The 22002-nt window shown below is 38.1% G+C and overlaps 1 protein-coding gene across 1 annotated transcript; it reads right to left on the minus strand.

Annotated features, from left to right (window-relative positions):
- Positions 1 to 2050: 2050 nt before the first annotated feature.
- On the minus strand, positions 2051 to 14744 carry LOC143884299 (uncharacterized). Its single transcript, XM_077387796.1, has 7 exons — positions 14567 to 14744; positions 9959 to 10169; positions 4894 to 5034; positions 3601 to 3709; positions 3346 to 3407; positions 2857 to 2960; positions 2051 to 2489 (listed from the first exon to the last, which is right to left on the minus strand). The coding sequence occupies exons 2-7, from the start codon at positions 10049 to 10051 to the stop codon at positions 2381 to 2383; spliced, it is 618 nt and encodes a 205-aa protein (XP_077243911.1). The 5' UTR covers positions 10052 to 10169; positions 14567 to 14744; the 3' UTR covers positions 2051 to 2380.
- Positions 14745 to 22002: the final 7258 nt, after the last annotated feature.

The following is a 22002-nucleotide window of genomic DNA, read 5'->3' on the forward strand; positions in this document are numbered from 1 at the left end:
CCTTTGATCGTCCCACATCACCCATGTACTCTTTACCCTTTTTGCAATGTTAGGAAAATCATGTCAAGTATTAATAAATGCCACTATGATGCAACAAAGAAAAAATGATTTATATTATAGCTACTGGAAACAAACTTGTTGGATGGAAAGCTTGCTTCTCTGGAAGCTCTCCTTGGAAGCCAAGTACTTCTCGCTTCCAAATTTAGGAAAAGCACGCTTCCCATACGCTTCTTACGTGTTTCCTCTTAATTAAGAGTTCTCTTCCTATCTGGGTAATCGTTTCTTTTTAAAAGAATATCTTCTCCTTTCGATAATGCTTAAGTAGCATATTAAAAAAAAAAAAAACAGTTCATTTAAAACTTGAAAACTCATCTTAAGTTTCAAATGAAAATTATGTGGATCTTATCCCAAAAGTTTAACATTAAATACACATGAATAAAACTCGTGAAATGGTAAATTCCTAAAACTTGTAAGTCTAATTAGTCGTGAAGCCTTCGTTTCTACTTGTAATCCTTACTTAATAAAACCCTTCCTCCTTAACCTAGTACAATCCTTCTCTTTCTATGTAATTCTTATTTGCTTCCAATGAGGCTTCTTACATGCTTCATGTTGACTTTCAATTAGGCTTCCTAGACATTTTCTCTTTACTTTCTTTAGAGCATTTCGCTTCCTGCGTTTTCTTTTCTAAACCCCTTGCTTCCCACTTTTTCTTCCACTTTGGCAACTATGGTTTATTATATACTTCATCCTCAATAAGCTAAAGGTTGAATGTTCTTTCTTTTTTTTAATGACAAGGCTGATAGTTTGTGTTCTTTGCTTCTATTTCATTTTAGCAAGTTAATTGACTTTCTTGATGACTGACTTTCTTGCAGGTATTCCAAGTACTCAAATTGCAAGTAATGCTTTAGCCATGGGAAGAGCTGCTGTTCTTCCATTGTATTCATTGTGTTCTTTGCTTCTATTTCATTTTAGCAAGTTAATTGACTTTTATGATGACTGACTTTCTTGCAGGGATTCCAAGTACTGAAATTGCAAGTAATGCTTTGGCCATGGAAGAGCTGCTGTTCTTCCATTCCATACTCTCACGGTGAAGGCTCCTAGAGCTGAACTGGTAAATTTTCTTTGACTGATCTGGGGCTATAACATATATAGTTAATCATGCCAAAACAGTGACCTTGAATTTGATCTGAAGGCAATACATGTGTTCTTTTTCTTCTCTCTACTACAATATGAGCCTGAACTGCTTAGCAGACTTGCAGGCTTCCTCAACGATAGCAAGTTTGTTACTGAATTAAATTGCTAGTTTTCGCAATGTGATTGATTTGGACTTCATATGCAGACCATTAGAACCATTGAGAGTAGCATACCTTAACTTGTGCTTGGGTTCTGTATGTATATTTTCTATCTCTCTCTTGGACATCTGAAACCTTGGGGTTCTGTATTTATATCTTCTGTCTCTCTTGGACACCTCAAATTTTCAAATAAAAGACAGGACTATGGTAGCATGAAAATCATGGCACTGCAACCATGAAAAGTTGATATGGAGTCATTATGTGCAGAAAATGAACCCCTAAATGCAATTAATGGCAAGAGAAAATCCCAATTTTAAATAGTAGGAAATTTTAGAATTTTTTTTCCTTCAAAACTTTTCCAGAAAATTCCTGCAATCCAAACAGGATCCTCGGCCAAAACTGCAGAAGAAAAGGGTGTTAGTAGTACTCGTTCCCTTTACACCCTGAGTCAGGGATATAGATATCTTGCATGGGAACTAATGGAGATGAGCTCTTCAATTTGTCATCTTTAAAATCTGAATGGATATAAAGGCAGAGCTAAATTATTCCAGAGAAGTCAACATAAGTTGAGCAAAATCAAAGCAGACCACTTACCCATGTCAACAAATTACCTTTTCCACTTGCAACAACTAACTGTTCATATCATTATCTTGTGACCATGTGATTGTCAACTTCTGTGATGAATTCCAGGTTTCTGTCTACCATGTACACAGGAATTATAAGGACAATGATCTTAACATGGAAGGGTATACATATACTTGGATTCAGATTATACTTGTTGAATGCTCAATAATTGGTCTATGTACATATTCTCATTCAAAAAACTTGTTATTGATCATGAAAAGGCAAAATAAAAAGGAATAGAATTGTGATCAAAACAATCCCAACTCTGATTTCAAGACAAAATACAATTCCAATAAAATGTAGTAAAAGGCTGCAGCAAGCTGCCAGGAAAGAATTATATCCACGATTTGATATATAACAACACCGATTCTCCATTCAGATTGATTTATCCCATTGCGATCTTCAGCTGAAGTAAGATTTCTGGATCTTAGCAGTGGTTAAATGGTGTGCTTAAATCACTTTGTCTAAGCTGATGCGGGGCCAGCCACCCCTGCACGGAGTCTTAATGTTTCTGTGCGCTTGCTTCTCTCCATGACGTCCACTAACCACTCTATACCCTCTTTGATACCCATCCTGCAAAACACAGCTCTTCGTTTTCAAGCATTAACACAGCAATGTGGTGGTGTCACAGGCAAAAGTTTAAACATAAAAGCACTAAAGCAATGGATATCTCTGAAACAGGTATTCAACTCTTTCCTATTAGTATTTCGAGACGAAAGCTTTTGACTTCAACTTGTTCCATTGAAATTTCAAGTTTTAATTGTGCAGAAAATAGATTAATCAAGGAAAGAAAGATTAATATAACACCAATAAAATTGCCTTTGTGTGGCCATATGGGGGTGCGAAAGGGGACAACTTTATGCAGTCTGTTTCTTTTATGAAGGGGGATAAGGTACGGCCATTTTAATGGGACTAGTGAAATTTATGTAATTCTACTTACCCATCATATGCAGAAACAGCTTCAAACATGTATAGTCTTTCATCCAACTCTTTGAGATCCAAATATCTGGCAAGTTCTTCTGCTGATACAGCACCAGCAAGATCCTGCTATCAAATCTATCAATATGCAGCTAGGATAATAACAAATGCATAATCAAGGAACCCAGCTAAGTTTCATATCATAGATCACCCATCTCAGAAAAAGAAAAGAAAAATAAGCTCAATTTAGGTGCTTGAACACGGAAAGAAAAAAAAATGCAAGCTTCTCCAAGTTTCGGGGTAACGACAAAGAGAACTCCAAAACACATTCTTGATTTCCCATTTTGTCTGTGTGAACAGATCCATATCATCAATCACTCCACCTATTATATGACATGGTTATCTGATTTTTGATTTTTCTGCCTACAGTCACACCAATTCTTAAAAAAATGTGGTTTTACAAAACATTTTATTTGGGTCTGAAAGCAACAAACAGAATTGATGATACCACCTGCTTGTTTGCCAATATCAAAAGCGGGGCTCCCTGTAAATCTTCATGCCGAAGTAGTTTCTCTGATCAATAAACTCAAGGCATCAGTCCAACATCAAAAGATCAAATCTAATACTTCCAAGTAAGAAATTTATTATGATGGCATGTGAAGTGATATATTCACCCTTTTCTCTTCCTCGGGCCATCCCCCTTATAGTGTAAGAGTAGTCATAGATACAATAGAGGCAAAATGGGGTGAAAGAGAACATTACTAACCCAATGCGGACTTTGAATCTTCAAATCGTGATGGGCAAGTAGCATCAATTACATATATTATAGCGTGCGACTCATCATAATATTTTTCCCATATGGTACGAAGGCCAACCTGCCACCAAAAAAAAAAAAAAACCATGATCATATTGAGCAAGCCGTAAAAACCAAAAGATATCACTAAGTTATAACAAGAAACGTCACAACACACTTGGAAAGCATGCTAGTTGGACACCATCACACCAGTCATAAGACCTTGTCCCAAGGTCAGTTGATGGTGTAGGCTATGTTACCTTCTTTATTTTTGGTAGGTAAGCTGGATCGAACATCCGACCTCCAGGTTGAAGAACAAAGCGTTGACCATTGAGCTAGGGGCCCAATCCCAATAGGCTATGTTTCTTGTTCAAAAATAATAATAATGTAGGCTATGCCACTCTGAAAAACTCTTTGGACCCGAATCAAAACCATTTGATGCTGATTATTGAGAAGCTGATACTTGCTTGTGGGACACTTTTATCTTTTACCCAACAAACTGCCTAAAATGCTGTGTGTCAACTTCCAATTCAGAAACGATGTATTCGTGGTTTGCTTATTTATGTATTCCTGAGTAATATTCACGACATAGCAGATAATAGATGCAGTTCACATGATTAGAAATAGTTTTTTTTATCATAGAAAGGTCGACATTGCTGACCCCAACTAGTTTGGGACAAAGGCTTAGTTGAGTTGAGTTGAGAAAGGTCGACATTGCTTCTTAGTTTATTATAGCTTTGTGAGAGTTAGCACCTTATATTAAATACCCATTTTGAGGCAAGATGGTGGAAAAGTCAATTAGCTTCTTATCAGATAAAGGTGAACCAGTTATACATTACATGTTACCTTATTTGAGCATTCATTTTTCCAATAATTGAATCAAACAATCAATTAGCTTGATTGAGTGATCGACATTATTATATTTAAAATATGGTATATTCAGGTTTCCCTGATACCTGTATCATATATCTCAGCTCTGTCTTCGACACAAGTGTCCATGTCAAAGGTAGATAGATTTTTAACGTTTGATACTTTGATATGCTATCATAGAAGAAACTGATACAGAGATTTCATTCTAGGTATAACAATGCATAAATTTTGGAATGGAGCATGGCGTCTCCACAATTCATGTTATGAGTTCAAGACTTTCCATACCAAAATGCAGGAAATTGAATGCATTTCATTTTTTAATAGAAAATTTAAAATCTGCCAACCCCTCAGAGGGATTAAACAAATTGAATGAATGAGTGGAAACAGTTTGCATACCTGACCTCCTAGGTCCCAAAACACAAGTTTTGTCTTCGATGCTTCGATACGACCAATGTTAAGCCCAACTGTTGGAACAATTCGATCAGGGGGGAGCCCTTCCAAGTTTGAATACAATGCCTTCAACTTCTCCAGCAATGTCTACAGTTTTGGAGATACCAAAATGAGTACAGATGAAGCATCTGAAAGCAACATACAATGGTGAAACATATCTAATAGGGAAATATATCACAGCAAAGCCAAAAGAAGAGATAATGAAAGAGTATCACAGGAAATAAAAACACCCATAAAAAACACAGGAAATAAAAAGTTTTAACTCGAAGTTAGTAAGAACATTTATGCAATCAACTGCATGGTTCTCCTGTTTCAAGCTGGATTTTTTTTCCAGTAAAGCTTGCACGGTCATCTGTGATTTTCATTTCTACCAACAGCTGGCCACTGCATAATCAGTGGCTGATGCACATTAAGTGTATCAGGAAATACAGAATGAAAATCAATACATTTTACACAGGCAAATTAGCAGGCACACATAAACGACATATGTAAAGCAGAAGGCTCAAGTATCCTTACATAAAAGACATTATATTTACAAGAAAGGTGAAAAATATTGAGCAAATATTAACACTAATATCCCAGACACTTCCCCTCAGGCCAAATGTTTGTGCACATCAGACTTTTCACACATGAAAACATATCGAGTGTTTTAGCAAAAACCATATGCAGACCTAGGCACATCACGGGCCAAAAGGCGGCCAAAACAAATCCAAGTTGACTTGGCACGGCGCAGCAAGTACTCGGTTGACGCGGTCAAATAACTTGGGAGAGCCAAAGAATTTTTGATTGACTCTGTAGAGCAAAATTTATCTCCACGCTTGAGTAGAGTGTGGCAGTACAAAGCAAATCCTCATTGGCCTCCTTTGGTGCGGTTAATATTTGCTTCACCACGCAAGCAAACAATGTATCTACATCATTTAGGGGCTCATCATCGTCATCAGTGAATTCGTCGGCCTCCTAATTAGGATCTTCCTCCTTGGCTGTGACATCAGCCTCCTTCAACGCCTATGAGCAAATTCTTTGAAGGACATTGAAAAGCATAATGACCATTTCCTCTGCATTCAAAGCAACTATAATCACCACTACTCTTCTTGATTGATTTGTACAATGGCATCTTCCTCGTAGGTTGCGCAGCTAGTGTTGCTTTAGACCCACTAGGCTTGGCATTGTTGGCATTGCTGAAGGTGAGAGCCGAGTCCCAATCAGGGCTGAAGGTGAGAGCTGAGTCCCAGGCAGGGCCGAAGGTGAAGCCTCGACGGCTACTGTTGGCGTTGCGGCCCCAAAAGCACTTGGCCATGACGTGGAGGACGACAACAGCACACCGCGGCCATGACCCCAGGTAGTTATGGACATGTGGTTTGAGTCTGCAAACGAACTATCGCTAAAGAGCAAGATAGAGGAGTAAGTGAGCTGTGGGTGGGAGGAAGGTGACAAAGAAGAGATGTGCGTAGGAGGAAGGTCACAAAGAAGATAAGAGGATTTTGAGTTTTGAGGAGGGGACGGAGGTCTCTGCCGATTCGATTAGAACAGGGCAAATTGAACTGATCTTTTCGTAGTTATGACTAGTCAAATTTATAAAATTATTTTATTCTCATGTAGAATTTAACAGAGGGAAATCTGATATTCTGGGTTGAGCCTATTCCCAATAGCCGATGGATTTAATACTTCTCAAACAATCTTCCAGCAAGAAAAGAAATCCATATCTCTTGCATTAAATGTTAGAAATGATTGCTCATTAGATTCTATGTTATTTAATGAAAACCATAAAACCACATTAGTCAAAAAGAAGGGAAGTGATATATTCACCCCCTTTTCTTTCTTGGGCCACCCTTTGCTAGTGTAAAAAGAGTAGTGCTAAATACACTAAAAGGGAGTGGCCCGGGGAAGAAAAGGGGGTGAAAATATCATTTCCCAAAAAGAATTGCAGATAGGCAACTTAAAATATCGATATCTCTCCCTCTCTTCTCTGATTGAGTTGACGTTTGCAGATATATGAATCCTTTATGCTTACCAATTCAAAAAGAAAAGAATGAAAGACCATGTGCTCTAAAAGTACTGTACGGCTCAAACCAATGGCTAAGGAGAGTACTCTAGCCATCTTGTGCAGAAACAAACCCTACAAGGAGAGTCTTGAGATGAAATGATACAAGCTGTTCAATCATTTATAAAATAATGGCTACCACATAGCAGCATGTTGTATAGTGCTACAGATCGTACTGCCCTAGGGGTTGAATCCTAAAGATCATTGTTAACTTACCAACTTCTCCAAAAGCTTAAGCTGTTGGAGAAAGGCGTTATTTATCTTTTATACTTTAACACTCCCCCGCACGTGTGGCCCACTTGGCAAACACGTGGCACATGTGGTCCCACTTTGGGCCGACCATCGCATGTGGACTTTTCCTATCCGGGAGGTTTGAACTCGAGACCTTTGGCTTTGATACCATGTTAACTTACCAGTTAACTTACCAACTTCTCCAAAAGCTTAAGCTGTTGGAGAAAGGCGTTATTTATCTTTTATACTTTAACAATCATCATCGGTCTCACATGGGGCCTGAGCATTTAATCTGAACTGTTGATCTAGTGGGTCATTACAAGGTGCCTCACATGGTCATGTTCACATGCCAATTGGACAAGGAACTTCTCCTTGGGAACTGAACAACCTCATGGTGGACTGCCTCATGTTCTTCTCAATCTTCAAGGCCATCTATAAGGCATCTTTCAGATCATAGATACACATGGTAGCTATCTCCTTCCGAATTTCAGATCTCAACCTAGTCTTAAAGTGAGAGAGGTTTTTGCCTTGAATTTCATAACTTTCGCACCGAATAGATAGCTCATCAAACTTGCACTTATACTCAGTGACAGACAAGCTACCTTGCGGAATGTAAATATCTGATCATAGAGTTCATCACGAAAATCAGGTGGTAGTACTTTCCTTTAAGATTTACCTTCAATCCTTCATCTCCTCCCAAATGGTAACTGGAGGTTGCCCAAAGTACGTTGTTTCCTCTCCAGATTCCTCCACCATTCCGACCAATTTCATCTTGGCAAATCTAACTCTCAGTTCATCCATCATGTCATAACAGTCGAAGTACCCCTCCATGGCAGCAAGCCAATCAACGCACCTTCTTGGTGATATCTCGCATGGAATCAATAGACTCACATCTGTCCCATCCTAGCATATCACATACTTCATCACTCAAGGTGATTCCAGGTATTGGAGTCCTTACTCGGACAACCCTAGTGGTTGCTCTAAGGTTGGGAGCAGTTGGCTGACCTTCTTATTAAATGACTGAAAGTCCTGTGAGACCACCATCTTTCTGCCCATCAAGATCTCCAAGCTCTTTTATTTATTTATTTATTTTGAAATTGTAAATCTCCAAGCTCATTAGTTGATTCATGCCTTGGGGTACTGATTGATTAGGGACGACTTAGGTATGCTGATTTTATCATAGTGTAGGGAATTAAAAGGAATGGGTTTATATTTGCCATTCACGAAAAGGGAATAATGGAACAATTTGGATAAGTAACTGGCTAAAGTGGCAATACTGTAAGAGAAATCTGGACTGTTTGGACAGTTCAAAACAGTTTGAACAGATCTGGACTGTTCGCATAGCTAGGGATAAATCTGGGTTGCTGGGACTATTTTGGTGGACTGCTTGGACAGATCTGTGGACTGTTTTGGCTTGGATTGGATAGAGGTATTATGGACAGATCATTGACTGCTCTAAAATTTTAGTTGTTTAGAAATTTCTGCAATTTATGACAAATCTGAAAAACAAATATGCAAGGTCTTTTGGAATCGGAGAGTAGGGTTGGATCTGTGGTAGGGATTTGCAGGAAATTATCAAGCTTAGAGGGACCGGTTTGGTGATCGATAGGGACCAGTTGCAAGGTTAATAGTGTAGGGATAAGGGACTGTAGGTGCAGGCTTTAGGAGTGTTGGTTAAGATAGATCCAGAAATTGGGTCTGAGTTTTTATGTTCTTGGATAGGTAAGGGAGTAGGGTGTTTGGTGGATGAGAAATAAATATTAGGGATGTGGGCTGAGAATAGATGTGGAGTAGAGGTTTGGGGACTGTTTATTGAATCTTTAATCAGATCATAATACATCTATGAGAATTGGCAATTTGGTCCTGTCCTGTCCTTTTTCATCACTTTACAGGTGACATCGTTGAAATGGTTCATTCCAAATGTATACAGTATGGGATGGTTTGAGGGAACGTTTTGATTTGTAAACAATAAGAAACTTACATAAATCTTTACAGAAGAGTTTCAATGTTTCAAAAATGTATTGAGCATAAGATTCTCAAGAATGTTTAGCAGTTTGATTTTTAGGCAAATCTACAATTGCATGACATTGCACATAAATAAGAGAAAAAAAGGCTTGTTCTGACACACACGCATGCACTCACATGCACACAAGTATGAGGGCTAAAGAAACCATAAGCATAATACATCTATGAGAATTGACAGTTTGGCATGTGTGCTAGCATGCACAGGTAAAATGGAGGTTTAAAGCACAGCGAGTAGCTATATATCTAATGTATTAAGCATGTGAGAATTGCAAATAAAACCAAATACGAATGAAATTAATATTTCAAAGTTCAAACACCTTTGAGGAATATTATGATATACAAAGTGCTTATGGATTGTATTCAAGAAAGTGAATCAAAATAGAATTCCACTCATCAGTCCAGAGAACTAAAAAAGGGCGGCCCAGTGCACGAGGCTCCCACCATTGCGGGGTCTAGGGAGGGCTAGATGTACGCAGCCTTACCCCTACTTTGCAGAGAGGATGTTTCCGTGACTTGAACCTGTGACCACCAGGTCACAATGGAGCAACCTTACCAGTGTGCCAAGGCTCGCCCTCTAGTCCAGAGAACTAAGTAGAATTAAAAAACAAAACTAAATAAAAATGCAGTGGGAGAAAACAAAAAGGGAAAAGAAATAATAATAATAATAAATAATATGCCATTCAAAAAAAAGGAAAAAATAATAAAGTAGATTACTGTTTTCCCAGCTTTGTCGATTCCAAGAATAAGAACATGGAACTCCGTCTTACTGAAAATGTACTTCCAAAGTCCATAAAACAATGAGAACATCTCTTTGGCCTTTTGTATTCCTTGTGATATAATTTTCTCTACTATTATCTTCAATTGCCAACAGGCAAGCCTTTCATAACTTGTAACTTGATGTGCTTGTGCCTATAATTCCATCATCCTGGACATCAAAAGAGCGAATTAATGTTCTGAAGCACTATGTATGATAAAAAGATAGTGAAGGAATTTGACCATAAACGAGATTAATAAAAGAATGAGTCAATATCTACTACAATGAAACCGACATATGTCGATTTCGTCCGACATGAGTCGAATTCCATGGATATCGAAGTTTGAAGTTTGAGTCTTTGCATGCACCTACACAACCATAAAATCTCCCGTATATCTTGGAAATATTAATGCACATTCTATTAATAAGATAAGTTGAAAAGCACGATCACCAACTTTCAAAATATGTGAAATATCTATGTTTAGAATGAACCCTACTGTTAGTGCATGTCACTATTTTTACAAGATTTCCATGGACTTCCATATACTTTCATGAAATAGTTACACTTTCTTGGAGCCCGAAGTCTAGGATGAAATGGAAGTTCGATTCCTTGCTACATGTCAGTTAAAACAATGGCAAGTATCAATTGACCATGTACCCTTCCAAATTAACCAATCTATCGGGAAAGTCCTTCTAATACGAACAACTGGTTGGTGTATGATCACTATTTGAAAAAGGCATGATGCATACACCCAAGGCATAGGAAAAGCACCAATGAAGCATAAGGCTGCAGTGTAATGGTTATAAGTGTACACCATCAACCTCGAGTAGAGGTACATGCATCTCAATCGAGAGGATAAAGCTCTAAATGTAAAAAAATATTATCGTTAATTGTCTATTTATTTGCTACTTCTTTGCCCAATTATGTCCTAAATCCTTACGATCAGATAGGGTAGCATAGCACTTTTGAGGGTTTATTCAACCCATTTGTGTCTTCTCTAATTTTTCGTTTTAAGAGCTCAGAGCTCACAGCTTGTGCAGCGCTTTTGTAATTCTTGAATGATCATCCATAATGGTTTAACAACATTGAACACCTAGCGACATGCGTCGTCCTGCATGTCTGATAATTCAATACATACCACATTTCATATGTATAAATAATGCATATATTACATTTTACATTCAATTCATATAAGCTTCGGTATCGGTTTCCGTGGGGAGTAAAGCGGAAACATTCCGGTCATTTCATGTTGGTTTCAGTGGAAATTTAAAACCCAATGGAGTAGTGTAAGAGCCTCTGGTTGGAGAGGTATTTCATTTAGTGCCGTATAGTTCGAATTATGTAACTTGCTTAGTGTTTTTTTTTTTTTTTTTTTGATAGTAATCATCTCGGCCATCCACTTATATTTTCTTTTTATTTAATAAAATTGTTATTTCAGGATAGCTTTGTAATTTCAATGCTTGTTAAGATGAATCTTTTAGAGAGTACATATTTCTCTTGGGTTTTGAGAGGCTTATGGACTAACATGTGTGTGTGTGTGTGTGTTATTTAGTTATTATAATTTCATGTATACACTTCTTTTTGCTGGAAGTAATAGTTTTGGCTTTTGGAATGAGAATTTTAGATCTCTAATGAGTGCAATGCTACATAACTTGAATGGCATGATGTTGCTTAACCAAATTTTTAGTAAGTTCTAAAGCTTTTTTTGAAATGAGTTAAGGGGTTCTATTTTTTTTATTTTTTTTTAGAGAAATACGGTGATTTTTAACTGATATTTAGGTTTCTTTAGGTGAGAGGTAAATTTATTTGAAAAAAAAAAGTATTTCCTTCTTTCTATTTGAATTTTAACCACCATTAGGTCTTTGTTTAGGTCGACATTTGGAGGGTGCCATCTTTATGATTTATAGGGCTTTTATGATTTTCAATTGAATTTGAGATATAAAGGTAAAAGGTGAATAGAAAAAATTGAGGTGAAACTTTGGTGTTAGGGATAGGAAATTTTGTGACAACCTGGGACTTTCTTTTCTTATTGAGTTCGGGCTTTTGGAGTTGCTTGATCTTGTTCATATACATATGTGTGTGCATATATATATATATATATATATATATATATATATATATATATATTGTGTGTGTATCTGCACGTGTGTGTGCGTACACAATATTATGATTACAATGAAACTTTTATACTGTTTGCTAAAGTGGAAACACTAAGAACTTACTTCATTGTCCAATGAGAAAATGCGTACAATGTTTTATATTTCTTAGTAGAAGCATTTATCATGAGCTAAAAACAAATATAACTGGAATCAAGTTCAAAAGCAAGATACTGGGATTTAGTAACATGTGAGTCTTAACAAATCGTAAAGGATCTACAAGAAGAAACCCGAATCACCACATGGAAATCCATCCAGTCTAAACATCAATTCATGTATCTCTAACCCGTACACAGTATGTTGGAAGTGAAAAGTCACTTCAATGAAGGAGAGCGCTTGGCCAAGTGAAACAAGTAATATCATGTAGAATCAAAGGATCAGATAGCTGACATACTGGATAAATGATTACATTGTGCTAGTAATTGTTGACGTTCCAACAAGCAGGGGCGATGCCACTTGTAAGGAAAGGGGGGCAATTGCCTCCCTTATTTTTTGGAAAAAATATATATATACCTTTATTTTTTAATATTTTTTTATACTTACCCCTTTTTTAAAAATATGCCCCCCTTTCCCATCATCCCTAAGATAGAAAATAAGTTTAAAATTTTAATGTTACCATATTTATCTCCCTTCTTTGTGCAAAATTTACTATAATTTTTGCCCCCTTGTGCAAAATTTTAGATAGAAATTTTTTCTATCTTAATTTTAAGATAGATAAAAAATTACTATAATTTTTGCCCCCCTTGTGCAAAATTTCTGGCATCGCCCCTGCCAACAAGACCTGATGCAACAGTAGTGATACTCAAAGGGTAGTGTTACGGGGATAAGCTGTAACTTCCCTATTAATTATAAGACTATAAATAGTGGCCCTTCATATTTTTTTACTACTAAGGGTGCACTAATCAGTTTGACTGGTGGTAAATTGCAGTTACCTTAATAATTGCACTAGTTATAATAAAATTTTGGGACAATCACTTTTGTTTCTTGATGCTTTCTACGTCTTAGATATAATTTTGTTGAAAAACTGGAAGCTCTTCATGCTTGGCTTCTCCAAACTCCAACGTTTTTCCAAAAAAGGTACAACTCATAAACATCGTAACAAGAAGAAAATGATGAAAGTCATAATGCACAAGAGAAAATAGATCCTAGAAAATAGAAATGACATGTCACCTCGTCCTTGGGGCATTGTCCATTTTTTTTTTCTTAATGCTATTTCTCTTTGCCATTAGAAAACAGAAATGACAAGTGGAATTAGTAGGAGACCGGTGCATAACCTAAAAAATAAGCAAGTAAGAAGTTACATCTATGTCAGAGTGGTGTTTTGTTGCTAGACCAGCTTAATGAGACGGGTTACAAAAAGAATATATAATCAAGGCTGACACCTTGCATGAAACAATGGAAGAAGTAAAACCAACATCCTGGTCTGGCCGGGGTGGGGGAGTTTTGAGAAATAAGTTAGGGGAGGTAATAAGGGCCTTTGCAGGTCCCTTAGGGGTGGTGGATGCTATGGAGGCAGAGGTGCGTGCAGTCCATCAAGGATTGAAGTTGGTGGCGAGAGATCGTCTAAATAACGTGGTGGTAGAAAGCGATTCATCGAATGTTATCAGGTGGCTTAAAGGGTAGCAAAAGCTTCCATGGAGATTTGATAGATTGTTTGATGAGATGTTAGATTGGGTGAGATCTTATATTGTTGTATTCCAGCACGTCCGTCGCTCCGCCAATAAGGTGCAGATAGTCTCGCTAGAGATGGAGTGTCAAAGGAGGATTTGGCATTATTTGATTCCCTCCCTCCCTCGTATTGACCATCTCAGTCTTTCTTTGCAATAAAATTGGCTATCATTTTCAAAAAAGTGTAACCACTTTTATGTGTTCTGTGTGGCTAATTATGTCGTGTTTCCTAGACTTGAATCAAATGATGAATTTTTGGAGAAATACAGTAAAAAAAAAAAAAAAAAAAAAGGAGATCATATCTACATTGGTTCCTTGGGAATTGGGATGACCTCTCTGCAGTTCCTCTGTAAATGAATGGCGCATCAAATTCAGATGAAATTGTGAGGAAATGAAAACCAGAACTTGTGAGAAAGTTCAAGCAACAAAGGAAAAAGCACCAGATCTGGCACAACCTATATATCTACTGCCAAAATAAATCGAAAGAAAACATAGAATACGGAGTTCAAAACAGCTAAAAAACTCATCAGAAGAAGAGAAAAAAATCCATAGAAAAAGATAACCAAAATGCATCGCATAACAGATCTTCCAGACAAAACCCTAGTTTCTTGTACAAAACGAAACAACTAAGATAACGATAAGAAGTACCAATCCAAGGAAGTGATAATCATATCTCTTAATTTTCATCGAATAATGAACAGGAATAGAAACAAAAACAAAATAAGAGACAGAGAAATAGATACCTTGCAAGATCTTCGTTTATTGTTTACAGATTGACAGATTCCGCTATCGGATTCTCCGATTTAGGCAACATTGAACCTGAATAATTTGTTAATTTTTTATAGACTTACAGTTCGTAGGGAAATGATTTCGACACACTCTTATTTTGATAAGAGGCACATTCTACGCATTTCTGAACGGGAAACGCGCTAAAAAGAAACTCGCCTTTACGCTCTTTTTAATGCAGGGATTCGCTAGCGTCCAGCGCAAAAAGCCATTACGCGGATGGTCCGTTGCATGTGACAGACCTACCGCGAAATGCCTTTTGCGATGGACGCTAGCAGGTCCTATATAAAAATAATAGAAAAGGAATTAGATATTTGAGGAGAAAAATTCATTTGGTTGCCATTTACTAATCAAACATTGTTCTGGGGCTTTACGGTCCTGAGTGGGGGCTCATGAGTGGAGGCCTGCTTGGGCTTGGGACTAGATGGGAACCAACCTGGTATACGGGATTGGTTTAAAGGGCTTGCCACAACGTATTCCATCACTCTAGATATACTCAGGGCACTTATAATTAATATTTTCGGTGCCTTATTTTTATACAAAATATTAGAGCCTAAAAAGTAACAGGAAAAAAAAAATTATCACTCAAATTTTCTTGAAGTTTCACCACACTTTACATTTATTTCATCTTTAGCATTTAATCAATGCTTTAATATTGATAGAGAGAGTAGGAGGATAGAGATGAGGCTTACACTTGTCATTTCGAAGAGAAGGTGATGAGGCTTACACTTGTCATTTCAAAGGAAGAAAGAGATGAGTGTATTGTTAATGCTCTTTCACCAGCGTCTTTTTTCTTCATTCTCCTATTTTGCACCAGCATATAGTAAAATGCATGTACTTTGAACAACATTTTCTAGAAGGTACTATCTTATATCTTATATTACTTACATATTTTTATTTTTATTTATTAAGTATTAGGAATAAGAGATTATAAATTACCAATGTAGGAGCGATGCTGGTTCCTGGTCTAGCAACAGGATATAAGAGATTGTAAATTTATAGAGCATTAATTATGAGCGCCCCAACTGCATTTTACTGTAATGGTTAGTACCTAAAATACAGTACCAAAGCAACTATTACGTCACGTGTTCGAGAGGCAACTTGTGGAGAGGCTCACTTTGAGAGAGAGAGAGAGAGAGAGAGACCTGTTTTCCTTTGTGAGGGATTATTTTCCGCTCAATTTAGGTGAAATGCGAGCTTCAATTTAAGGTGCCACCTTAGCCGACAGGGCATTTACAAAGATTATGGGGGAAGTCAGATTTTACTTCTGCCAACCAAATGAACATTCAATGGCAATTGATCCGGAAAATCATGTGTCGTCCTATTTTCTTGATTTGCACGACCATTAAATGTACCCTTTGGGATTAGGATGCATTTGGATGCACCAAATAGGAAAAACCAAAGTAAAAGGACATATTTTCTTTTTCCTTTTAGTTGTCCTTTACTATTCGCATGACAGTCCTTGTGTAAATTTTCCAAATGCAACACATTTCTTACCATTTGACTTTCCTCTCAAATCAAGAGAAAAATGAAAGTTTATTAACAAAAAGTCATATAAAAAAGGAAAAATTATTAAAAAAATGCAAAGTTTTGTCTAAATTGTGAATAAAGGGTAGTGATTTGAAAATTATAAAAAAGGTGTTGTCAGGTGAGAGAAGATGGCTTTTAGGACAATATACCCCTCCTAATGGTTCCGGGGTATAAAATGTGGTTCCCTAATGGTTTCGGGGTATAAAATGTGGTTCCCTAGTGGTTCTGAGGTATAAAATGTGGTTCTGTAGTGGTTCCGGGGTAGAAAATGTGGTTCCCTAGTAGTTCCGGGGTAGAAAATGTGGTTCCCTAGTGGTTCCGGGGTAGAAAATGTGGTTCCCTAGTGGTTTCGGGGTATAAAATGTGGTTCCCTAGTGGTTCCGGAGTAGAAAATGTGGTTTCCTAGTAGTTCCGGGGTATAAAATGTGGTTCCCTAGTAGTTATGAGGTATAAAATGTGGTTCCGTAGTGGTTCCGGGGTATAAAATGTGGTTCCGTAGTGGTTCCGGAGTATAGAATGTGGTTCTGTAGTGGTTCTGAGGTATAAAATGTGGTTCTGTAGTGGTTCCGGGGTATAAAATCTGGTTCCATAGTGGTTCCAGGGTAGAAAATGTAGTTCCCTAGTGGTTCCGAGTAGAAAATGTGGTTCCTCAGTGGTTCCGAGGTATAAAATGTGTTTCTCTAGTGGTTCCGGGGTAAAAAAATGTGGTTCCCTAGTGGTTCCGAGGCATAAAATGTGGTTCGGTAGAGGTATAAAATTTGGTTTCCTAGTGGTTCCGGGGTAGAAAATGTGGTTCCCACGCCGAGCCCGTATGGGCCGGGTCGACCCGCGTGTCACCCTGATTTTTGCCGTATTTTTTAAGATGTTTTTGGGAAATGTTAACTGCACTACCGTATTTTGATGAGGACACTCCTCACTTTATTAAAAGTACGGTATGGCCCGCACCATAGGATGATCCAAACCGTTCATTAGATGGGCCACAGCCTAAATAGGTTGTGCCCCAAAAAGCATTTCTGTAGGTTTATCCTAACCCTCTGATCAGAATGTTAGAGGGTTGGTAAAAGCATAATTGCAAATGATTTTTGGGACACAACCAATTTAGGCTGTGGCTCATCTAATTGACGCTTTGGATCATCCTATAGGGGGCCATACCGTACTTTTAATTAAATGAGGAGTGCCCTCATCAAAATACAGTAGTGTGGATAACATTTCCCTTTTTTGTATGGGAATTTGCTAGCCACCTTTGCCGAGGCAACTTCTCGACTTGTGGCCCATCCTTTGATGCAAAGATTGGCAGAAGTAATATGGGTGCAAAGGTGGCTAGTAAAAGCATAATTGCAAAAAATAGTAATCATTACGGATTTGTGGCTGAAGTGCTAAGTTTTAAATGAAAAATTACAAAAAAAATGGAACAAAGTATTAAAATTACGAAAAAAATACCAAAATGATGCACTAACATATGACAATTACCGAACTACAAAGTTTGATTGTCTTCCATCGGAAATCCGAACGTTTGTTCGGAAGTCCGAAGTTTTGTTCGGACTTCCGACGGAAGCCGGTAGAATATGGATAATTCCAAAGATTTTCATTTTCAAATTAAGTAAAAATTCGAAGGATAATAGGGATATACATTGTGATCTTAGTGTCATGCAGGCAACCATAAATTGAAGCTTGATTTTGATGTTTTAGAATAAAAAAATGCAAAGAAAATGGATTTATCTTGAAAAATGGGGAAAACAACAAAATTCAGTTTTAAGTTCAAAATTCATTTTCTTTGCATTTTATAACACTGCTTCGATAAGTTTATCATGAATAAACCCTCATGATTACCAAACCCTGTTGTAAATGGCAACCTTCAAAACCCTTCCATGGACTTTTCCACGTTAGAAAAGTCTTGAGGAAGAAGAAGGTGGTAGGTAGGTGAGAAGGTAATAAGTGCATAGGGATAGGTGCAAAAAAGGTGGAGAGAAAAAAGAGGTAGGAGGGGTATATTTGTCCTAAAAGCCATATTCTCTCACCTGACAACACCTTTTTTATAAATTTCAAATCAATACCCTTTGTTCACAATTTCACATAAACTTTGCATTTTTTTTAATGATTTTCCCTTTAAAAAAATGTGCTTTATTGGTTTGTCATTTAATATTCTGTTAAAAACTTTCACAGTAAAAAACACACCATTTTTTTAGGAAAACATTTTAAATATTTTAATTGGCCAATTTTCCAACTTTAACCCACTATATTTTGTAAATGACAAAAACTTTAAATGCATTTTTTTGTCTTTCCATTTTTAACCAATACTGTATTAAACTCGAATTTTCCTGTTTAGATTTTATTTGGGAATCACTTTTTGCTAACTTATTATCAGAGCCCCAATGTGATCATCCCAGTTTGATATTTGGACCCTCCAAGTCTAAGCCCTATTTGTTTTGGATTTTGAGAATTGATTTTGAGCCCAAAACGGATTCTTGGAATAATTAGCATTTGGTTTGCAGTGTAAAATCAGTTCGGACTCATTTCGATTCTACATGCCAATAATTTGCATTTTTTTTGGGAAGTAGAATGGGTTTTAATCCAAAATAGATTCTACAATTGTGAACCAATGGCAAATTAACTATTCTCATTATGTGCTTCACAGAATAGGCAATTTGAGCTGAACAGAATTTGTAGAAGCGATTCTGGTTCTCTTTGTAAAATCCACATTTTTATTTGCACTCGACAGTCGGCTATAGGATAAGTGGGCCAAGCATGTCAGAGTTACCAAAACGTAATTCGGCAAAATAAAATAAAATAAAATAAAATAAAGGATGGGAAAAATTCGAGTTTAATACGGTATTGGTTAAACAAAGCAGTTAAAAAAATGGAAACACAAAAAAAAAGTGTTTAAATTTCGTCATTTAAAGAATATAGTGGGGTAAAGTTGGAAAGTTGGCCAAAAACAATGTTTAATACTATTAAAACTTGTTTTAAACATGTTTAAAACATTTTCTTAAAAAATATAAGCTTTTTTATGTATAAGTTTTAAACGGAGTATCAAAGGGCAAAACAATTAATGTGTGTGTGTTTTTTTTAAAAGGGCAGTTTAAAAAGGAGTTTTGCATACTATGCTCCCACCCCACTCCACTCCATGGGACACAAAAAATAAGGAAAAATTGCCAATGGGGGACATCAAAATACGAGAATTGCCAACAGGGGACACAATTTTCAAAAATTGTTAAAGAGGGTTGATAACCTCCTTTTGAAAGTTTGATAGCCCCATTTAGAGGGCCGATAACCCCCTTTTAGAGACTCGATAACACCCATTTTGTCGCTCTCTAACAACTTTTCAAAAGTCTGTTCCCCGTTGGCAATTCTTGTATTTTGATGTCCCTCCATTGGCAATTTTTCCAATAAAAAAAAGCAGAAAATTCAATTTTCCCAACATCAAAGGAAAGGACCCAAACAGCCAAATTTGCCAAAAATGGGTCCTGGACTCAAAATCCAAAAGAAAATAATAGGCCTATGAGTTAAGACTCCCTAGAAACCATCATCGGTTCTCTGAAATCTCTTCAAAATGTCTAGTCATAGAATTTCCAATGTATACTAGTTTTGTACTGAACCGTGGCCTTTGGTATCACCGGGAATTGACTTCCACATTGTGAGTCATGTGTTGGGACAAAGAAGCTTTGAAAATGTGGTCGCATATGCGTACAAAGTTGATTATTTGGTATAACCTTCCTAATCCTTTGGTTATACATACGTCTAGACTAATACCTGCACTACCATGTTTTAAGAATTGCACCAACTCACCTTGTCTTTTCTTTTTCAACTGCCTTCTTGAAGTGTTTGGGATTGTAATAAGCTTTGGCAGCTAGTTAAATAAGAAAAGACAAGGGGTGTTTTGATATCTGCACGACCATGTGTAGACACCCCATTTTGACAGCGTCCTAAACCCGTGTATCCGAATGAAATCCCGAGGTCAGGCGGAAAATGAATGGAATTAATCTGAGCCTAACCCGATTGGCAGTTGGAAATCTCAACCCGAATTTCACGAATCAACCCAGGTCGCACCCCAACCCGTGTCTCGAGCTCGAGCCGGGCGTAGCTTAAAGAAATATAAAAGGGAGGGTGAATTAGCAGGGCATGGGTGTGTCAATACTAGCTTACCATAGGCAAATCAAAAAAAATTTATTTTATTCCGCCCCCCCTTTTCTACCCGAGCCCCCCCTGTAAGGATAAGAGTAGTTAAAATACACTGGATAGGGCTGTCTAGAGCAAAAAGGGGGGGTCAATCATATCATTCCTCAAAATAAGGGTTTGGGCAAAGAGGAAATCAACCCATCTTTAAGGGTATTCTTGGATGTTCTCATTGCTTGCTTGAGAAGCAATGAGTCTAAGCCATAGGATCAAAGAGGAAAATGTATGGGTAGGATGAGGTGAGGAAGAGATTTTCTAGGGTTTGTAAAGGCAATGGACGAGATCAAGGGTGGAGATCACCCAAGGAGAGGAAGATGCCCCATAGAGGGTTAGGATTAGAGTTAGGGATTCAACCCTAAGTATAAAACAAAGAGGGTTCTTGCATGAAGGAGAGGGCTTAATTCAAAAAATAAAAAATAAAAAGAAAAGAAAAATCAATCAACAGAGGGGAGGGAGGATTTTCTTTCAAAGAAAAAAACCAAGAACAGAGGGAGGGGAGCTGATTCTCGTTGAAGAAAACACAGAGAGAAAGAGGCAGAGAAAAAAAAAAAAAAAATCCGCAGCCGCCACCTTCTTCTCCGGCAAGCCTACCCCCCACCTTCTTCTTCTTCCCTTCTTCCATTGCCAACCACCACCACCATCCACCCACAGCCGCCACCTCCTCCTCCATCCTCTCCATTCTCTGCAACCTCCACCACCAGCAAGCTTCCCCATCCTCCACCCACCTCCACCATCGTCTACCTCCAGCCACCACCACCCAACCCTTCGAAAATCCCCTCCATCTCCATCCTCACCTCCCTCCAAACCTAAAACCGAAATCCCCTTCCTCTACACCCCAAAAAAAACGAAACCCATTTCAAATAAAAAAAAAAAACCAAAAAGCCACCACCGGACTATTACCTCTGCAAATCCGGCAAGCCTCCCCCTTTGCCTCCACCAACCCACCTTCTTCCACCTCCAACCCACTCCACCGAGCCACCACCTCCATCGGCCGCGACCTCCACCATTGCAGCCACCATCATCAAAAAAAAAAAAAAAAAAAATCCGAAACCCATCCACCATTAAAACCAACCTCCACCGCACCAGCCGCCATCCTCAATCCCCAAGACCCAAACCCATTTTCTCCACTCCATCCACCTTCTTCCACCTCCAACCACCACCACCCTCGAACCACTTTTTTTGAGCTCCAAACCCCATCCCCATCGATTCCGGCGACTTTGCCGGAATCCAACCCACCGGCCATCCTCTCCTCCCTCATCTCCATTGACCACCGCCACCACCGGTCACCCTCTGCCATTTTTCCGAACCTATTTCAAAAACCCAAATCATTTTTTTTTAACCTCCCCCACAGCCGCCGGCTATCCACCCTTTTCCGGCAACCCCCATCTTCCACCACCTCCACCTTGCCCTCTCTTCCACCCAACCTCCATTAAACCACCACCACCTCTACCCCCCTTTTCCCAAAAAAGAAAAAAAAGAAAAAAACCATCTTGAAAACCCACATCTGCCGTTCGCCCATCAACTTCACCGACCATCTCCGGCGAGCTTGCCGGAATCCGGCAAGCCTCTCCACAACCCATCAAGCCTCTCCACTCCCACCCCATCTCTGCCCCAACCCATCTCTGTTTTAAAAAAAAAAAAACCATTTCGTTTAATAAGTTCGAGCAGAGAGAGAGAGAGAGAGAGAGAA

This window comes from Tasmannia lanceolata, unplaced genomic scaffold, assembly GCF_043159265.1.
Source record: "Tasmannia lanceolata isolate RefF3 unplaced genomic scaffold, GAP_Taslan_0.1 ptg000008l, whole genome shotgun sequence".
Lineage (NCBI taxonomy): Eukaryota > Viridiplantae > Streptophyta > Magnoliopsida > Canellales > Winteraceae > Tasmannia > Tasmannia lanceolata.